At 31.2% G+C, this 20,258-nt stretch overlaps 2 protein-coding genes across 5 annotated transcripts; both read right to left on the bottom strand.

Annotated features, from left to right (window-relative positions):
* Positions 1–383: 383 nt before the first annotated feature.
* Positions 384–5,346, bottom strand: LOC111304740 (U-box domain-containing protein 33-like). 3 transcript variants are annotated; one of them, XM_022901631.2, is made up of 9 exons: positions 5,134–5,346; positions 4,928–5,031; positions 4,599–4,720; positions 3,966–4,070; positions 3,758–3,893; positions 3,406–3,546; positions 2,298–2,816; positions 1,208–1,954; positions 384–855 (listed from the first exon to the last, which is right to left on the bottom strand). In XM_022901631.2, exons 1-9 carry the CDS (start codon positions 5,291–5,293, stop codon positions 670–672), a joined length of 2,220 nt encoding a protein of 739 aa, XP_022757366.2. In that variant the 5' UTR covers positions 5,294–5,346; the 3' UTR covers positions 384–669. The 3 variants fall into 3 exon arrangements, with proteins under 3 accessions (XP_022757366.2, XP_089606431.1, XP_089606432.1); XM_089750305.1 differs by lacking the exon at positions 4,928–5,031; XM_089750306.1 differs by lacking the exons at positions 4,599–4,720; positions 4,928–5,031; positions 5,134–5,346 and adding an exon at positions 4,368–4,419.
* A 1,904-nt stretch (positions 5,347–7,250) lies between these two features.
* LOC111304738 (U-box domain-containing protein 33-like) lies at positions 7,251–13,001 on the bottom strand. Of its 2 annotated transcripts, XM_022901625.2 has the most exons (9): positions 12,308–13,001; positions 11,899–12,020; positions 11,551–11,687; positions 11,344–11,451; positions 10,688–11,156; positions 10,406–10,543; positions 9,481–10,008; positions 8,143–8,889; positions 7,251–7,699 (listed from the first exon to the last, which is right to left on the bottom strand). In XM_022901625.2, the coding sequence occupies exons 1-9, from the start codon at positions 12,576–12,578 to the stop codon at positions 7,517–7,519; spliced, it is 2,703 nt and encodes a 900-aa protein (XP_022757360.2). In that variant the 5' UTR covers positions 12,579–13,001; the 3' UTR covers positions 7,251–7,516. The 2 variants fall into 2 exon arrangements, with proteins under 2 accessions (XP_022757360.2, XP_089606429.1); XM_089750303.1 differs by lacking the exon at positions 12,308–13,001 and having other exon boundaries at positions 11,551–11,707.
* Between the last annotated feature and the right edge of the window lie 7,257 nt (positions 13,002–20,258).

Below are 20,258 nucleotides of genomic sequence, written 5' to 3'. Positions count from 1 at the left end.
TTCTCTGTTTCTTTTCACTTTTATCTGTGTGGAAAAGAAATAAAGCCTAAAGCAAACAAACAAAGTAGAAGAGTATTTGACTATTTCTCATTTGTTGAGAAATAATAAGGTACGAGATAGTAAAGGATGAGGATTTTTTTTAATCCATAGTTATCCCCGAGTTACTCCTACTACTACTCAGGTACTATTATTACAAGGGCATGACTCAGATCATACCGTACAATGATTGCTTCCTCTCACGGACTCACAACAATAAAGTAAGTATGAATATATAAAAGCAAAATTTCCGACTCAATGAAAATTTCATTCTTTCAATCCTCTAAACACGCTTTGAGGTTTGAATATTTACTCAGTAGCAAATCAGATACGGGAGTCCCTGGAACTGGATATAAAACTCCATTCTTAGAAATATCAACTATAATTCCACATAATATATACATATACAATATTGTAGACATGCCTATGTTCGATTGCAAAAAAAAAAAAAACAACGACATTAGAATTGGAACGATATTAGAAGGAAACATACAACATGAAGAATACTAGGAAACTAGTCAAACATATTCCTGGAACAAAGGAGCAACTGAAAAAACATTAAGTGGTTTAGATCGAGGTCTAGAGTTGCCGGACATGAGCAAATTAAGGAGGAAAACGCATTTAAGTACAAATTCAATGCCGCTGCTGCTGCCACTCCAAGATTGCAGAACGAAGTGCATGGTTAGGGACAAGATTGCGATTAGCAAGCCTTACGTTTGTCATTGGCGAGGTATCGCGGCCACTGTCCAGCCATTTCCTCAACTCCCGCAATTCATAAGTATAACCATCCGCTGCCACATGCGGATTTGCCATAATTTCCTGCAAACATGAGCAAAAGAGGTTAATGTGTTACACAGAATTCAAATACAGTAAGACCAAACTGGTTCTTCCTTCAGAGTCGAGAAATTAGAGCTACATTCCTATACCATAACACCCCCATTTCTGTATCAAATTAAAAAGATGGGAGCAATTCACCTTCCCTAGCTGAATTTAGTAGGTCTATATTGGTTGTCTACGTTACTGCTATTTGCAATTTTGTATTGGCTTTTAGTTTTCTCAATTTCTACTATGCATAAATTAAAACTGAAAAATGTATATTAGGTTAATAGAACTTTGGAATATCCAATATGCACCAAGAATCTAGCATTTGAGAGTAAGGGTGGTCGCTAACCTGAGAAATAGGACAAATGAAATAAGGTGGAGGCTGATGATGCCCTTCAGACCCAGCATGGAATGTTGATAAGGGTCCAATAGAATCTCTCATCTGTTCAAGCACCCCAAAAACCTCCGAAGCAAGATCTGGACGACGACTTCGATTAGCATCACAGCATCTCAAAGCCAAGTGAGTCAACCGCGCAGCTTGCAAATATGACCAGCCTCCAGCTGAAGGATCTAACAAATCATTAAGATATCCTCCATTTCGAGCATTTTCCACATCCTTTGCTATATGCGAAGGTGATCTCCCAGTAATTAACTGTAGTAATATAATGCCAAATGAGTATATGTCAGAACTAGGAATCAATGTCCCTGTTGAAAGAAACTGAGGGTCCAGGTAAGGAAATCTGCTGCTTGAATGAGTCATATTGCTTGAATTTTCGAGAGAAGAAAGCGCATGGCAGACTCCAAAGTCGCTAAGTTTGCAGCCAAAGTTGGTATCAAGGAGTATATTCCCTGGTTTTAAGTTGCCATGCACTAACCTTTGAGGCTTACTGGAATGTAGGAAGATAAGGGCAGAACATATCTCAGTAGCTATATGTATTCGAGTTTGCCATGACAATGGGGGAGTATTATTCATCCGGCTCAAATGATCTTCAAGGCTTCCATTAGGGAGATATTCATAGATCAGAGCCCAAATTTCAGGGCAGACTCCAATGAGTGTGACCAGGTTTGGATGTCTCAGCTTACTCAGAATATCAACCTGAAATACAGCAGATGAAAATTTTATTTCGTTTTGTGAATACGATCAATATCTGATTTCTTTAAGTCCAAAAAGTAATATTGATTAAAATTGTCAATATGCAAAGAAAAAGTATGTATATTCAGTAACATAAGAATTTGAGTCTTCATAGGACTAAAAATTAGATTTACAGTATTAATACTCTTAAGAACTTTCATGCCAAGGCGTAAAACCCTGACTACTCCAAATTAAGCCACATTTAAAAGTCACATCTGCCTCTAAATTTTAAAATTAAGGCCACCCAATAATCATATTGTGTTAATAAATTTAGTTTAAAATGACAATATCAGTGATACTAGCTTACCTCCTTTTGAAATTCTGAGGGCCCCTGCAAACTATTTTGGTGGAGCACCTTTATAGCTACTGGAGTGTGACGGAGGATACATTTATAAATGTTCCCATATGCACCTTCTGCAATCTTAAAGGAAGGGTCAAGTTCCTCAGTTGCATCATGAATTTCAGTGACAGAGAACTCTGAGAAGAATTGCAGCATATGCATGCTACAAGTCTCTTCATCTTGTTTTGTTGAATGCTCCATGGTTTGCTTGCGAGCATTTTCAAACTTTATCTGCAGCTCATCTCGTTCTCTCTGGCAAGCTTGTAACTGTTCCATAGCAGATGTTACTTTACCTTCCAATACTTTAATGTCATCTAAGTTAGCAACTCGACTCTCCAATAATGACTTTTGTGTTCTGGCAAGTTTGCGCGCTTGATCTCTCTGCTGCTTGATCTGTTCAAGTTCCTCATTCTGTTTTGTGAGTACTGCTTCAGTTTCCCTCCGGCGTCTTAACTCTCCAGTGTATGAGCTTTTCAATTCACTTGCCTATAAGTTAATAATGGCTGGGATCAGAAAGTACTGATAAATGCATTCTCAAACTTTGGCAGTGAGACTAAAGAAAGCATGTTTAACACAAATCAGTTGGATTGAGGAAGATGGCATGAAAACACCGCATCTTCAGGGTGGAAATCCCAGATATTTGGGACTTTGAGCCAAAATTGTAACAGCAGATATCAAATCAAACTAAATGAAATAAGCAATTACATGAAAGGTTTACTTGATTTTATCCATTCTTCCCTTCAAACAATAGTGCTGTCAAGTAGAAAATCAATAGTTTTATTTATTATTAAAGACAAAAAAAGTCATTTGGACAATGTCAAGTGAAGAGAGACGTTAAACTCCCTTGAACTGCAAAGCTAAGCCTGACTTAATCAATAGATAACAAGTTTCCTTTCTATGATCAGTAACACAAGTGCTAGACATAACCTTTCCGTTTGCAGTATTTTATCTACAACAATTAATGTAACTATAAATTTGAGGGAAACTCCTTTTCTTTTCTTTTCTTAGTCCAAAAACAAATATATCTACACAAAAAGAGAGGGAAGTGAGGCAAATGAAAAAAGGGGGACCTTACTTGGCGCATCACAGCATTAAGAGCACTCTTTTGCGCTTTCACATGCCTGTCCAACTCTTCAAATGCTTCTTGACTTAATTTTTCAGCATCTAATAGGGCTTCTTCAAGCTTATCCAAGGGTTGATGGTTCCTATTTTCTTCCTGTGAAGATTTATAACCATCTAAGACGTTAGCAAAAGGTTTAGAAAGACTGGATTTCACTGACTGCATTCAGAAACGTAAAGAAACGGACACAATGGAAATTTTTAACTTCTAAGTGATCACATGCTTGATGAATATATAATTGGTCCACTAATGTAAGTTTTAAATTTCCCTGTATAATCAGACATTGGTAAATAATCAGGATCTTCACCAAAGTGGAGTAGGGCGTCTCAAGCCAGTCTGGACTCCCCTCGGATGTCTCAGACACAGTCAGATTTGAATTGCTAGTCAAATGATTAGAACTTGAAGGATTACTCGGGTATGATTGTCCAGTTTCAACAATTGACCTACAGCATGAAGTCCTTATATAAGTACACGTAAGCTTAGGAACAGATTAATAAGACTATTAGCGAGCATACCTTCTATGGATGAGTTGCCCCCCGCAAATAAACCAAATTTGACAGGAAGCTGGCGCATGTCGCTCCACGTATAGGGCTTTTTCAGACTTAAGATCAGTCATTCCCCTGCAATGTTAAGGCAGGCAAGTGATCAAGGTTAGAAAAAAAGTAAATATTAATTTAGTCGGCCATGGACATAGTTTAGGTAAGCAAAACCCTTTGACAGCTTTAGTTTAACAAACCTAAGAGTAATAGTTCTATGAATAACACAAGTTACCTAATTAATTTATTTTAGAAAATGTGAACAGGAAATCAAGCTTGTAATTGTTTTTTCAAGACAAAGAAACAGGAAATCAACTTTGGCTTCCCTAAAATAAGAAGACAAAAATAAAATAAATAAATACATAAAAAGTTTATTTCTACATCAACTGCTGAGATTTTTCCCAGCAGCTTCCACCAGGTCAACATTTGCTTTACTCAATTACTCTCTGCCTGAAGAAAGGATGCCATTGCTTGATCTCATGGAGCCAGGACATATTGAGTCATTTAGTAGCACAACAACAATAGTTGTGGTATATAAGCATAAAAAAGTAGGAGTAATTATTATCAAGAATTTCAAATTAAATTGAGAAGTGTTCAACAAGTTATTTGTACTCTGAAAATTGCTTGTCAGCTGCTGCTCCCATGACAAGTTTCTTGATATTGTGCTCACGAATTACCTCCGCGATCCCCTTTGCAACATCATCCATCGCGATATGTAGTTTTTCTGCTTGGACCTACATGAATACATAATGAAGGCCAACATTAGTAAGGTTAAGAGCAGGAATTGTAACAGAAACAGCTGACCCTTTACCAAGAACCACTTTTGGAAAATAAATTTTCTTGAAAGCACTTAAAAAAAAAAAAAAAAAAACAAGTGTCTACAGGGAGAGCAAGAAAGTTTTCTGCAATTTTAACAAATTCCTCTGAAGAAGAAATAATACCCTTTTTTGAACACAAATGAGAAGGTAATCATTCATGATCCTATCAAAAATTTTCTTCCCAACTTCCTGTTGTTTAATCCAGCTTGCTGGAAAAGTCACACCATCTAAAAACCAAGGAAGAAAAAAGAAAGAAGAAATCAAATATTGACCTAGCAAAGAATTTCAAAGAAACTGATACAACAAACCAATTGTGAAACTGAAGTTACCAATGGTAATTACACTGGCAGGCTGAGAAACATGAAGAATGCAAACTTTTGTTGGACGAAGATTCTGTAATGCCCATAACAAAGTGTGCTTGCTTTCTTCAACAGCTTTTCCTACTGCAACATATATGGTTTCATCAACACCAGTAGTCATCTGATCCATCCGTTTGTTCAATGATCTCTTTACTCGTTGCCACTACACTGATCCACTTGTTCGCATGTTAGAAGACAGAGCCAAAGATTATTATATTTCCGATGAAACTTTCAGGGCAAGTTACAACTTACGAGTCCATCCAAGGTCAATTACACTGTGTACTTTGGAAAAGACAAGATTCTTTGCCTTAGGACTTAAGTGCAGTTGATCTGACGGCTGTGATCCATCAGAATTTAATCATAAAAATATTAACCAGGAGAATGGGTAAGTTTCTTTTGTCTAGTTTTGGACCCGATAACATTTTCCACCCTCTCTCAGTGGGTTTCTTTTTCAATTGTTTCAGCTGGGTTCCACACGCTAAATTCCTATTTCTTCCCTCGTCCCTTTCGCTTGCAGTAAAACTTGCACCACTTTGCTTTTGTTTCACCTTCTTGGAATATGCTTCTTTCAATTGTTGACAGTAAAGACAATTAGTTCGTCTTTACTTTGTTAGGAAAAAGAAATGATTCCATTAGAAAAAAAAAATGTGAAGTAGGACATAATGATTAAAGCTTATAGGCTCTACAGGTATTGAAACATATCACTAAAATGCTAACAAGTTGCAGTTTTATTTGATATATTCTACTAGCATTATTATATCATTAAGACTTAATGATCTGGATGCGTTTATTCACGTACTTTTTTTTTTCTTTTGGAATTTAATTTTTTGTCTTTTTTTTTTTTTTTGGTTTAGAAACTTTTTCTAAGTAATTTTACAATCCCAACATTGTAAAAACTATATATATGGAAAATAAAAACTCATTTTTTGAAATTTTTTTAGAGTTTGAAAATAAAGTGAAAATTTTACCTTATTTATAATTATTTAGTTACATTTTTAGACTAGAAATAATTTTATTTATTTTAAAAATATAGTCATTTTATATATAATTTTTTATTTGATATTAGAAATTTAACAAATACAATATTTTTAAGATAATAACAGAATCTTTATTAAAAATGAGATAATTTTTTATTTTTTAAAATTTAACAAAAATGATATTTTTAAGATAAAAATAATTTTTATTGAAAATATAAAAAAACATTTTTAAAATTCAAACAAAAACAATATTTTTAAAATAAAAAACACAAATTTTGTTTAAAATATTTTTAAAAATTTTTAAATTTCAATGAAAAAGCCGTTTTTAAAATTTAAAAACTTAAATTTGTTAAAAATATGAAAAAAATTTATATTATGATAAAATTTTGTTATTATATATAAAATTTACTATTACATATATTATATATACAATAAAACTTAAAATAATTTTACTTAAATAATTTAATAAATAATATTAAATAAATAATTTACATATTAAATTAATAAAAATTTAAATAAATTTCTTGCTTATTCACGTATTTTTAAATAATTTCATATTATAATAAGCAAAACCAAAAAATCACGTACTACTTTTTCCAAAATCATTCTTCATATCAAAATCTAAGAATTTGCTAATAAAACGTACTTAATAATTTTTTTTCCCCAGAAAATGAGTCAAAGTCGTCTTCGAGTTTCTTTAACAAAATGAAAACAAAAAAGATGACTCGACTCGGTTCAGAATTCAGATAGTACAACAGTTTGGGTCCGTGATCTCCAAATCCTCCGGATGATAGAGAGTGCCATTCTTGTCTGTCGGTGATTTGGATTCTAGGGGGTGGGAAGGGTTTAAATGGCAAACCCAGCCCCTGAGTCCCACACTTCGTTTTGGTTTCCTTTCTGGCTTTCGAGGCTCGCTTTTGGACTTGGGTTGGGAGTTGGGTCTCCTTGGACCAAGAATTCAGTAAAATTTCTGATTAGGTTTTAGACATGATACTTTTGGGCAGCAAGTAGAACCGAGAAAACCCCGGCTATTAGCCTGCTTTCAAACAGAACCTACTAATGTAAAGAGTGTTGAGTCTCACAAAACCCTCAAGCCATAAAGCCACAACATTGAAATATTACATGCTTTCATTACACTAATGACTAATCTTTAGCATACCAACAATCTCTTCCATACAAAATATACAATAGATGACACTATAACGTGACTGCAAGGTCTGAGATCCCGTAGGACCCAAACAAGTACCTAAAAAGAAGGAATATAAATATATATGTACAGAAAATCACGTGTTTTTCTATCTTTTGGCTACTTAAGAGACAGCCATAAGCAACAAACATGACATTGAATCAAAAAGATAATCTGATAGTAATGCATTTTAATGTTGTTGCAGCCACTCCTGAATCGCAGAGCGAAGAGCAAGGTTAGGGACAATATTGCAGTGTGCCAACTTACTGTTCGTCATGGGTGAGGTATCATGACCACTATCAAACCAACCTCTCAAAGCCTCTGCTTCATAAGTGAAACCATCTGCTGCTACATGAGGATCTCGCATTACTTCCTGAAATATTTAAGCAAATATAGGACTAGAATTTAATTGATGAACAATGTTAATTCTTCATATGAATCAAAACTTTGTAGCTAGTCTATAGCCCTTATAACCCACAGTCACAATAATCTTGGTAGATAATACAAATTTAACAGAAAAATGATTGGTTTTGAAAAATTCTAATAATAGTGGATGTCTTTTCTCTCTCCCTTTATGAGGCTGGAGCTTGAAGAGGGGAGTTCATGAAGCAAATCAACAGTAGAGAAAGCAACACTGCAAGTATTCATTACATTAGGAAAGAAGAGTTGGCCACATTTGTGAATTATTTCCAAGGGATGAAAATCCCTTTTTTTTTACCCATTTCAATGGGGGATGAGGGAAGGAGAACTTATTCATTGCAGATGTGCCACTCCAAGGAGTATATGAAAGATAGGAGCAGGAACAGATTAACTTACCTGGAAAATGGGGCAGATAAAATAGGAAGGAGGTTGGAAATGCTCTTCAGAACCCAGCTGGAATGTGGATGAACCTCCACATGAAGCCCTCATTGGCTCAAGCATCCTCCACACATCTGTTGAAAGGTCTGGCCGACACTTTCGGTTCATCTCACAGCACCTCAAGGCTAAGTTAGCCAGTTGCTCGGCTTGCACAAATGGCCAATCTCCAGCCAAAGGATCCAAGAGGTTTTTCAAATTTCCATTATCTAATGCATAATGGACTTCCTTTATTATACCCACGGCTTGTTTTCCTGTCAACAACCGTAACAATATGACTCCAAATGAGTAAACATCGGCCTTTGGAGTAAGTTCTCCTGTTGCAAGGAACTCCGGATCCATGTAAGCAAAAGTTCCCTTGGGGTCAGTTCTACAGCAGACAGTTGTATTGTTGCTTAGCAGACGACAGATTCCAAAATCACTCAGTTTAGTAACAAAATTGGCATCAAGGAGAATATTTGCAGGTTTCAAATCTCCATGCACTATGCCATGAGGCTTACTAGACTGAAGGAAGATGAGAACAGAACATAACTCTGTAGCTATACAGATTCGTGTTTGCCATGATAAAGGGGGTGAATTATCCCTGCAGCTTAGTCTGTCTTCAAGACTTCCATTGGGAAGATATTCATAAATAAGAGTCCAAGCTTCAGGACAGGCTCCAATGAGAGTGACCAGATTACGATGCCTCATCTTACTCAAAACATCCACCTACACATGGCCAACAGAGGTCATTCAACACTACCTGAACTTGCAATCAAATACAGTTCCACGCTTCTAAATGTGCAGCTCTATGCCAGTTACAAAAATTGTTCATACTATCGAAGTATAAATTATGAAAGTGTGGATTCTTTGTTCTTACAGTCAGGGAACACAAATGTTTTTCCTTGTACATAAAACATTCTCCTTTTTTAAAAATTTCAACTCTTATTATAAACAAAATGGAAATAAAACAACTATTTTACATGCATAACATGATGCTACTGTTAACAAATAGGTAAATATAAGCTTATTCATGACAGTGTAAATTTAAAATTTGATAGAGGAAAGAGAAAACACAGAAACATCAAACGTCAGTAAGACACAAAATAGAGTTCCAGGAGAATGGACAATCTACTTTGAGACATGTACAAATAAGGCATGCTGCAAACGAAGCCAAATAACAGAACTTGTAATTAAGTCTTCTGATTTCTGCTAGATATACGACAGGCTCCAGGAATGTACAACATAGATAACAACATAGATAACACTAATAACAGAATCCAAACCATAAATAAATGAACATTTTTTAGGGGACCATACCTCCTGTTGAAATTCTGATGGACCTTGCAAGCTATGAGAATGTAATACCTTGATGGCCACAGTGGTATGGCGCAGGAGACCCTTATAAATGCTCCCATATCCTCCTTCCCCAATCTTCAAGGTGGGATCAAAGTTGTGAGTTGCTTCCTCAATCTCTGAGAAAGAGAACTCACTGAAAAACTGAGGCAAATGTGCACCTGAGGTCTCAGCTCGACTTTTTCGCAACTCTTCAGCCTCTTTGAGTGCATTGTCTCGCTCCATCTGCAAGTCATCTCTTTCATTCTTGTAATTTTGCAAAACTTCAACTGCTGAGATTATCTTCTCTTCAAGCTCCTTAACCACCTTTTCAGATTCCATGATTTGTTTCTCCAGTGATGATTTCTGATCCAAGGAATGTTGAAGTTCTACCATGACCTCATCTCGCTGGTTATTCATCTTGTCAAGTTCCTCCTTTTCTTTTGCTAATGCTTCCTCAATTTCTTTCCTTCGTTTTAACTCCTGTCCATACAGGATTTCTGATGCTTTGACCTGCAGATTAGCAGCCATGACTGGTTCTTTAACAAATGGTGATAGTAAGCTAACTTTAAATCTTAGAGTAAAAGAGGTTACCATTATTTAGTTTGCATATCACTCCAAGACCCATCCTAAAGATTGAGGATATGATTCTTTTTAGATCTAAATTTCTCCAGTAAGGACAAATTGAATAATTAAGAGAATATCGCATGCATTCTGCAATTAAAAGGTCAACCAACTTCCTATTCATTGTCATATGACAGGAAAGTTGAGCACACTATGCAAAATACATGGAAGATTCACTTTTGCCAGAGCAAAAACATCAAGTATTAATTTCTGATAATCTAAATACTAGAAGAAATTTTTGCATGAGGTTGTGTTTGATTCAACTGAATTAAAGCAGGAAATTTACCCTACGTATAGCCTCAAGAGCATCTTTTTCAGCTTTTGCACGCCTGACTGCCTCTTCAAATGCTTCTCTTCTTGAGTTTTCGGCCTCTGCCATTACTTGTTGAAGTTGATCATAAAGAGTATTATCTATAGTTTCATCCTACAGGAAGCAATCAATCATTTGTGAACTTTTTGAATAGTCTAGATATAAAAGAATTGGTATTGCACCAAGTTGGTTGGTCAGTTTAAAGGAAGAAAGTGAAGCTTAACATTCTCAGATAATAAATGAAAATCTTGCACATACCAGAACACTGGGAGGAGATGACAGACGAAATTTCTCTTTAGCCTGAGGCGTTGAAATAGATTCTAATCCATTTTCATTCTCCTCAATTCCCATGTTTGGGACCAAAGCTGCATCAGCCATTCCACTGGAAGAGCATGGTAAGAAAACAGAACTCTGAGGACATCTTCTAGATAAACCACCCCATTCATCAGAACTACTTTCTGCAAAAGATCTGCTCCGCAAAGTTGATAGCCATTCCTTAGCATCAGGGGAAATAAAACCCAATGCACTTCCTATGCGTCCATAAGCATTTTCAGATCTCACTCTATGCAGTGAACCTGGTATAGAAGTAAAGGGTTTTACTTGACCAGTTTGTGGCAGCATAACAGATTTTGGTCTGAAGTGATTTTCCCCAGATTCAAGGATTGGACTTGCTGGCAGTGCTGATGATGATGATGATGCAATATCAGTTACATCTACACTTAGTTTCCTGTATCAATATTTTATTTACATTAGTCACCAGAATCAAGGCAACCAGTAAACCAAATTCATAATATCAATATACAAGTGTACTTTCTCCCTAATAAGTCAACATCGGAGCATCGGGTACAATCATTCTGAAAAGCTTACAACCTGCTTCACTTTATAAGTTTGACAATCATTACAATCAAGCATACCTTGTGTAGATAAGAAGTCCTTTGCAGAGAAACCATATTGTGTGGCAAGAAGCAGGTGCATGTTCACGCACAGAGATGGCTTTCTTGGACTTGAGGTCCATGACTTTCCTGCAATAAAAAGGAATAAGATCAGCAATACCATCAAGGTGCTTCTCTAAGAGGAAAGACATGCTAGTTCTTTAGAAGATCCTCGGGATGGATCATTACTTATGTGGTTTATACTTCGAATAATGTTTGTCCGCTGCTCCTCCCATTACAAGCATCCGAATCCCATTCTCAGATATCATTTCCAAAATCCCCTTCTCGATAACGTCCATTTCTTTGTGCAGCTTCTCTGCTTTCACCTACGATAAAATAACAGAATCTAAAACACATCGAAAACTTTTGCCAATTCGTCGACTTGGTATTTAGAAACAAAATTAAGGACTCAAAAACAATGATATGAAACAGGTAGTGATTGTAGCTTGAAAACTTGAGCTTCATTATCTTGATGCACAACCACAGCAAATAGCCATCATAAACTCATATTGCTTTTCAAGAACAAGAAGCTAATACCCCCTTTTGGAGACAGAGGAGAAGGTATTTATCAAGGATCTTATGCATTTCTTGTCTTTCAAGTTCCCAGTATGCATTGACTTCCTGTTCTTCGAGTTCACTAGCTGGAAATTTTGTTCCCACTGCAAAATAAAACAACAAAACAATATTTCAATTAGAAGATACAAAATTAAGCAAGAGAAAAGAAGGGACAGGCATAATTGATCATATTTTCTAAAAAAGAATAACTACAATTTCAAAATTATTCATTCCGTTCATCCAATTATTTTAATTATAAATCACATAAACCAAGGTCTCCAAAAAATTAAAATCAACAGAATTTAGACAATTTTATCCTTAATTTTGGTTTTTCCTTCTGAAATTAATCTAAATATTACTATAAAGAAAAGTCAATTGCAATAAAACTTACTGTCATTGAGTGGAATCATCTTAGCCCGCTGGTGAACATGAATTATGCAAATTCCTTTTCCTCCGGAATGTTGTAAGGCCCATAATAAAACGGACTTGTATTTTTCAACGTCTTTGCCAACAGCCACATAGATTTTATCTTCAACTTTACGCGCCACCGGTTCCTCCACAATTTCTGTTCGAGCCGCCATGATTCCTGGAGTTCCAACGTGGTGAAACCTCATCGAATTCACCCCCGGCGTTATTGCAGGCACGGGACTCACCACAGCCATCCTCCAATTAAAAAACTAATCACAAAAATATATAAATATATTTCTCAACTAAACTCACCAAAAACCTATACAACAATAATTTCCCCGCACATCTTCGACTGAGGAAGCTAAAAACGACGGGGCTTTGGGAAGATGAAAAGAGTAGGCTTCTTATATCGAAGAAGAAGAAGAAGAAGAAGAAGAAGAATAAGAAACGGTGAAGGGTGAGGTTCTTGTTTAATGTTAAGTAAGGCTTAGTATAAAAGGGCCTTGTTGTCTATAGCTCTGACGACAAACATTAAAAACAAGATAATGACTGCAAAAGCAATTAGAAATTAGATTAGATAAACACTATGGCCATTTGGCGGGCTCCCTTTTCCTTAGTATTGCGGTAAGTGTACAGTGTTGCCTCTCTTTTGAGGATCAGTCTCTCTCTCTCTGTCTGCCTCTGACGACACTCTGATTCTGATTTTAATGCGGCGAGTTTTAATTTGCTTCCAAACGAATCTTCCACCAACTTACCGTTGGGCTCCACTTCAGTTGTTTGGAAAGTGTAAATGCCTTTTTTTTTTTTTTTTTTGCCCCTCCAGAAATCTTATATTCGTTCAAATAGAGCCATACGATGTATTTATTAAAGTAGCAATTTTTTCTTGGCCAAAAAAAAAATCAACAATTTTTATTGAATAGTGTAATTAAATTATTTTTAATAACTAGATCAAGTTTAATTGGTGACATAAAATATTTTTATTTTTGCTATATTTGAAATTGTTAAATATCGAAATATTATAATATATGATGTATACAATTAAAAGTAAATTTATCATTTATCAAAATAGATAATTTATAGTACTAGATTTTAGTCAATTGATTTAGGTATGTTTCACTATCACTTTTGTTTTTTAAATAATGAACATAATCACGTAATTGTTCACGTATATATATTTTGTAGAAAAATATGAATAAATAAATTAACACACATTAATTTAAACTTAAATATTGTATGAAATTTATAGTTTTAGGTTTTAATAACTCATACATTTGTCTTGTTTTGGAAAATGCTTTGCGGGCGAACTATAAAGAAAGAGTACACTGGTGAATTGTTGATAAAGGGAATTAACATTGTAACTCCTAAGGAAGGGGGGCTCCCTCTTGAGAATAGTCTTTTCTGTTCCAATAAGAGCTGTTGGAGGACTCGCTAATGAATCAACTGTTTTAAGGAAATATGGGCAACCTGACAATTATAGCCAAGAGTCCCTAGGGCAGGAAGGGGATCCATTGAATGTAACAATCTTCATACATCAGTTGAATTAAAGAATGCATTTTATTTCAGACAATTAGACATAAATGTAATTGAATAATAATTCATAAGGCATGTATATTATTCAAAAATTTAAGTGCACAATATCATTAGTTAAGAAAATACGTAACATAGATTAATGATAAATTAGAAATTTAAGAAGAAAAATGATGGGGTATTTTTTAATTAGGGTAAAAAAAGGGAGTATGGTGAAAAACCGAAAATAATGAATTGCTGTAACCTTGCCCTATTTGTAAAGAAAAGATCCTCGACGCTGATGGGGTGCTCGTCTGTCAAAATGTACGGATGAGTATGGGGCCACCCATGAATCGCAGAAGAATATTCTTGGTATAATACATTATTAAATTTAATTAAATTTTATGCTGGACCGTCGGGCTAGCCGTGTTCCACGCAAGCGGCAAGCTTGTCAAGTACGGTTACTTCTTCCACTCAAGCTGTCAAGGATGGTTACTTTTCCACTCGGCAATAAATATCAAACTTCAAAGGCATCAACAAAGTATTTTAAATTTTGAAATATAGGAAAATTAAACAAAATCCTCATCCGCGTTTTCTTTAATTTTTACCGATTGTTTAGCTGTTTTTTGTCCGTTATTTTCAAATGTTGCAACTGTCGTTCACAAGCATGGAATTTTCAAAGATGATTTGCAATATATTTTCCGCGTGTAGTAACCGCCCTCCTTCGCGGCCATCAACAAACTTTCAAACAAACAGTATCCATCCTTTTTTTTTTAATTGAATAAAAAATTTTAGACTATTCTCTCTGATTCAATTTGTTTCTTTCTCAACATTGAAATTTAAATTTATTTATTTCATGTCATGCTTTCATAATGTGTGAATTAGTACATGATATTTAAAAGGAAAAAATAATTATTTTTTTTTTTACCAATAAATGAGAGATGTTGACTCTATTTTATTTTTGAAGGCCAAAATATTTCATTTTTTAAAATTCATTTGATACGATGGTAGAAAGAATTCCAATCATATTATAGTTGCCTTTATAACGAACATTCAAAGGTTGAATTATTAAACAATATCACTAAGTAATAAAATTTTCTCTTGTTGTGTTGTCAAGTGAATGTTAAATTATTAATGATTTTGAATATTTCATTGGAGAGAAAAAAAAAAGCAATAATTATGTTAGAAAAAAAAAATCTGACAGATTGCTTAGAATTTACTCATTGATTGCTTTCTCTTCCTTTTAACTTGGATCAATAATTGATTTATTGACTATCAAATAGATGCTGGATAACCTTTGACCATGCACTATCTTAGAAAATGAGCTGGTATTTTTTTTACTAGTTTTACTTTGTTCAACTTTTAAATTAGTTGAACAGATGGTTATGGTATTATATGTTTGTTGTTTTTAGGCTTGTTATAGTTCATTTTCAATATCATAAAAAAATATTTTAAAATATTATTAAATTAAAAAAAAAAAAAAAACTCAGATTCGATACAATGTTTTTTCTCTATACTTGTCTACAAATTTTGGTGCAAACTACAAAATAAATTCTAAAAATACATGATACATTTCAAATATGATACAAAAATTTAAGTACAAAATTTTTTGCCAGAATCTTCCTTTTAAATTATATTATAACAATGTCAACAAATGTAATAAGATTGATGCCTTAAATAAAAGAATATTCCATAAGATGCTAGTGCATGTGTCTTTGAATCATGTCTATTTGACAATAAACAAGGATAGAATCAGTTAACACTATATAATTAATAATTCCAAGTTTTTTTTTTTTTTATGGTAGATTGGAGTTGGTCAGAAATTCTATTTTCTAGATTATCTTTAAACTTGGGCTTCGCTTCTTCAATGCCTCACCTTTCCTACACCAATAACCACCATTTTCATGATGATGATGGAATTGGAAAAAGGTTATATAAATTCATTTAATATATTCATATAATACATAAAAATATATATTTGGTACACATAATTATAATAAAATAAGATAAAATAATATTATAAAAATATTATATTAAATAATAACATCATATCTTGTATTTGATATGTATAAAGATTAGATAAAATAATTTATTTATTGATCAAAATTATCATTTTTAAGAATTTATATAATTTAAATTATTGATGAAATTTTTAAAAGGTATAATAAGATATGTAAATTTAATCTCATTGATTAAAAATAATTATCTCTACTTTTTGAGAAATGAATTATCATATACTAAGAATATGATTATACTCCTTAAAATTCTATTCATTTATTTAGATACAAATCAAATACAATACATAATGATTATTATCATATCCCATCCATCATCTACCAAACATTACCAAAAACTTATATTATAGATATTAGTATTCTCGCTTAAACTTTTGGAATAAGCAATGAATGTATGAGATGAGTGCAAATAATATTGTCTTAACACGATATCTTAAATGCTAAATATTATTAGAATGAGTACGCATAATTAAACCTAATAATTCGTGTCATCGTATTGTGTAAAAAACTATATTCTTATCATGTTTTATATAAAAATTGTACGTCATAATTCGTGTCAATACAAAAATATAAAATATAAATTTTTGATTTTATTAAATCTATTTATGATTTTTCTAAAATTTTAAAACATGTTATATTCGTATATTTTATTTGTATCATTTTTATATCATGTTATTATGTCGTATTTTAAATTGTCAAGTTTACGCGTAACTAAACACGGCTTTGACCATATTTCTCCAATTGTAGCCAAAAATTAAAAAAAATGAGAAAATAAAACCCATCAAGATTTTCAAGGTTAAAATTTAATACAAATTTTGCTTAGAATATTAGGTGAAGATCATTGATTTTTCTATGATTTTAACCAGAAAAAGTGGGCCATTTTGAAAAAATTAAGCTCTATTGTCCAATATAATCAATGAATAAGACATTGATAAGAAGTGTACCCCTAAAAAAACAAGTATATTGAAAGAAATAAAGATATAATAAATGATTGACACTGATAAAAAGTGTACCCAAAAAAATAAGGATGTTGAAAGAAATAAAGATATATATATTTTAAATAAATAATCCATACATTGTGTGAATGATAAATACCATAACAATTTTTTTATGTAGTAATATAATATAATTGAAGTTGATATGAATAATAAGAGTGAAAGTCGAAGTAAACATATCGACATAAAGTAAATAGCTTTAAAAGGCCATGTCAAATCAAACGAGTTTTTTATTGAACACATTAGTATTGAATTGATAATTGCAGATCCTTTAATGAAAGGCATGCCATGAAAGTTGTTAAAGGATAATGTAATACAAATGGAACTTATTTTAGTTCAATATGTTCCTATTAAACTTTACGTATTTTGAAACTCTGAGTGATTAATTTGTCTTCTCCTTTACGTTTGTTGTATACATATCTATTTAAGAATGACAACTATTTTGTAAGGACCTAAAATAAGCAATTAAGGCTTATTCATGTAGTATAAAGTATCACATTTATGATTTATTCGAAAAGAGAAATTATTTGTAATACATGAAAGATGATACTTGTTTGAAAATAACCTATTGTCATGATTCATGTAATTTATCTTTTCGTTTAAGTATGAAATTTTACAATATCATATTGTAAGTATTGAACTAAATGGGAAAATATTAGATATTTCTCTTTTATATTAATTTGAATTTGAAATATATCTAATATGTATTTGAAATTTGATATGGTTCGTCGCTATTTTTACGAAATCTATGGTGTAAGTGTTAATTGTTTCTTTAATGAAAATAGTCTATAAATAATCACCCAATAGGTTCCTAATTTATGCAATAAGTAATAGTATAATACCACCCATCAGATCCCTAATTTATGGAATTAGAAATAGTATAGTACCATCTAACGTGGTTGTTCTAAATTAAAAGACTTGAAAGGTTTTAATTTCATTTAAAAATTTATGGCTGAAAATACGCTTTCTATTTTCGTTGTTTAATCTCTGTATCTTTTATAAATAATTTAGTTAATAAGTTTACAACATGTTCTACTCATTTTATTTTTTTAAGTTCATTTAATATCAAGATAGAATAAATTTAAATATTTTAAAAGTTTATTTATCAAACGATATCACGCTGTGAGGAAATTTTCTTTCATTGCATTACTAAAATATTTTAGTTATTAATGATTTTCAATATTTCATGAAGGGAAAAAAAAAAAAAGCAACGATTATATTAGAAAAAAAATCTGACAGATTGCTTTTTAGTCCTTTTAACTTGGATCAATAATTGATTTATTAACAATCAAATAATTGCTCGATAACTTTTTTTCTTTTAGCTTTTTCAATGCATTATCTTAGAAAATGAGTAAGTATTTTTTTTAAATATTTTTACTTTATTGAAGTTTTAAATTAGATGAACAGATGGTTATCATTTGTTTGTTATAGTTCATTTTCAATATCAACCAAAAAGATTTTAAAATCTTGTTAGATTTAAAATGAAAACTCAAATGTGGTACAGTGTTTTTTCCCCACAATTGTCCAAAAAATTTTGGTGCAAACTACAAGATAAATTTTTCTAAAAATAGGTGATATATAACGAAAGTGATATGAAATTTTAATTATAATTTTTTTATCAGAATCTTTCTTTTAAACTATTTTATAAGAACGTCAACAAATGTCTTATAGTTATAAACTTTGAGAATATTTGAATTTATTAACTTAATTTGGATGTAGTGACATTGATACCTTAGATAAAAGAATCTTCTATAGGATGCTAGTGCATATATATTTTAATTATGAAAATAAATAATGATAGAATCAGTTAACAATATATAATTAATAATTCCAAATTTCCAAGGTTTTTATGGTAGATTATAGTTGGTAAAAAAATTCAGTTATCTAAATTAATTATCTTTAATCTTGGGCTTTAAGTCTTCAATAACTCACATTTCCTATAACAAAAACCAATATTTTGCATGATGATGATACATAATATTATAGCTCATATTAGTATTTTCACTTAAATTTTGGGAATAAGCAATAAATGTATGAGATGAGTGCAAATGATATTGTCTTGACACGATTTCTTAAATGCCAAGTGCTATTAGAACAAGTACACGCAATAAGACATGGTTTTGACCATATTTCTCCAATTGTAGACAAAAATTATAAAAATGATAAAATAAAACCCATTAATATTTTCAAAGTTAAAATTTAATACAGATTTTACTTAGAATATGAGATAAAGATGTTTGATTTTTCTATGATTTTAACCAGCAAAATGGGGTCATTTTGAAAAAATTAAGCTTTTTTGTCTAATATAATCAATTTAGTGATATATTTTTTAAAATAAAAAATAAAAAATATGAAACATGTATTTTATTTTTATAATATAAATTTACTTGTTTACCAAATAGCCTTATTTAAAAAATTATTTAATTATCATAATCTTTCAAATATGTTTAAAAATTATAAAGATTAAATTTATCTAAATATTTCAATAATATTTTTTTATCTTGATTTAAAAAATTATATTTTTTAAAAATTTACATAAGACATTAAAAATTCAAGCAAGTTTATTTAAGATTTTGAAAATTTAAAAAATTTTCATTTTAAATTTTTAAATAATAAGATCATCAAAATCATTTTATCCATTTAAACTATAATTATCAGATTTATAGTTCAAATAAAGGCAAAAACTTTAATATTATCTGTATCACTTATCATATCCATTTTAAATTTTAAAAAAATTAATTTAAAAATTATCTATTTAATATTAATTATCACTAAAAAATTTTTCTACAAATTTAAGAATGTAAATGTAATATGTTATACATTAATTTTTTTTATTTTTTTAGTAATATTTTTTCAAGATATATTCTATTACTATTATAATTTATTTTTTTATTTATAACTTTTTTCAAGATATATTTTATTATTATTACAATTTCATTCTTATGAAAAAAAAAATAAAATTTTAATTTATTTTTTCTTTTTTTACATATTTATAATATTTTTCATATTTTACAAAATAATTTAGTTAAGATTACTAAAGTGAAAGTATGTTAATGCTTCTTTTATTATTTAATTTATCATTTAATAATATATATTTTTATTTTAAAAAAATAATTTTATTTTTGTTTGATATAATCTCACAGGTATATAAATATTATTGTAAACAAAAATATAAAAAAAAGACATAATTTTTTCTTGCTATTTTCAAAAAATTTATTTTTAATAACAAGTCAATATATAAAAATTTTATTTATACTATGAATTTTTAAGATTTGAATATAATTTTAAAAAATTAATTTATATATTTATATTTATTTATATTAAATAAATAAAATTATTTCTTGTATCACACGTATTATAATCTAATTTTAAATATATAATACATACATTGGATGTGTGATAAACACTATAATATTTT

Source organism: Durio zibethinus, chromosome 21 (assembly GCF_047325235.1).
Source record: "Durio zibethinus cultivar Kanyao isolate XHJ-2024 chromosome 21, ASM4732523v1, whole genome shotgun sequence".
Lineage (NCBI taxonomy): Eukaryota > Viridiplantae > Streptophyta > Magnoliopsida > Malvales > Malvaceae > Durio > Durio zibethinus.
The sequence above is the reverse complement of the archived record's forward strand: the minus strand, read 5'-3'. Positions and strand labels throughout refer to the sequence as shown.

What these genes read in the sequence shown, in the direction of transcription:
- LOC111304740 (XM_022901631.2), bottom strand. Translation starts at nt 5,293, where the DNA reads ATGGATCAGATGACTACTGGTGTTGATGAAACCATATATGTTGCAGTA. An exon ending in TCATTTGTGTTCAAAAAAGG is followed by an intron (nt 4,721 to 4,927) that starts GTATTATTTCTT and finishes GTATTCATGTAG; the next exon opens with GTCCAAGCAGAAAAACTACA. An exon ending in TCATTTGTCCTATTTCTCAG is followed by an intron (nt 856 to 1,207) that starts GTTAGCGACCAC and finishes TCATGTTTGCAG; the next exon opens with GAAATTATGGCAAATCCGCA.
- LOC111304738 (XM_022901625.2), bottom strand. Translation starts at nt 12,578, where the DNA reads ATGGCTGTGGTGAGTCCCGTGCCTGCAATAACGCCGGGGGTGAATTCG. An exon ending in TCCTCTGTCTCCAAAAGGGG is followed by an intron (nt 11,688 to 11,898) that starts GTATTAGCTTCT and finishes ATTTTATCGTAG; the next exon opens with GTGAAAGCAGAGAAGCTGCA. An exon ending in GGACTTCTTATCTACACAAG is followed by an intron (nt 11,157 to 11,343) that starts GTATGCTTGATT and finishes ATATTGATACAG; the next exon opens with GAAACTAAGTGTAGATGTAA.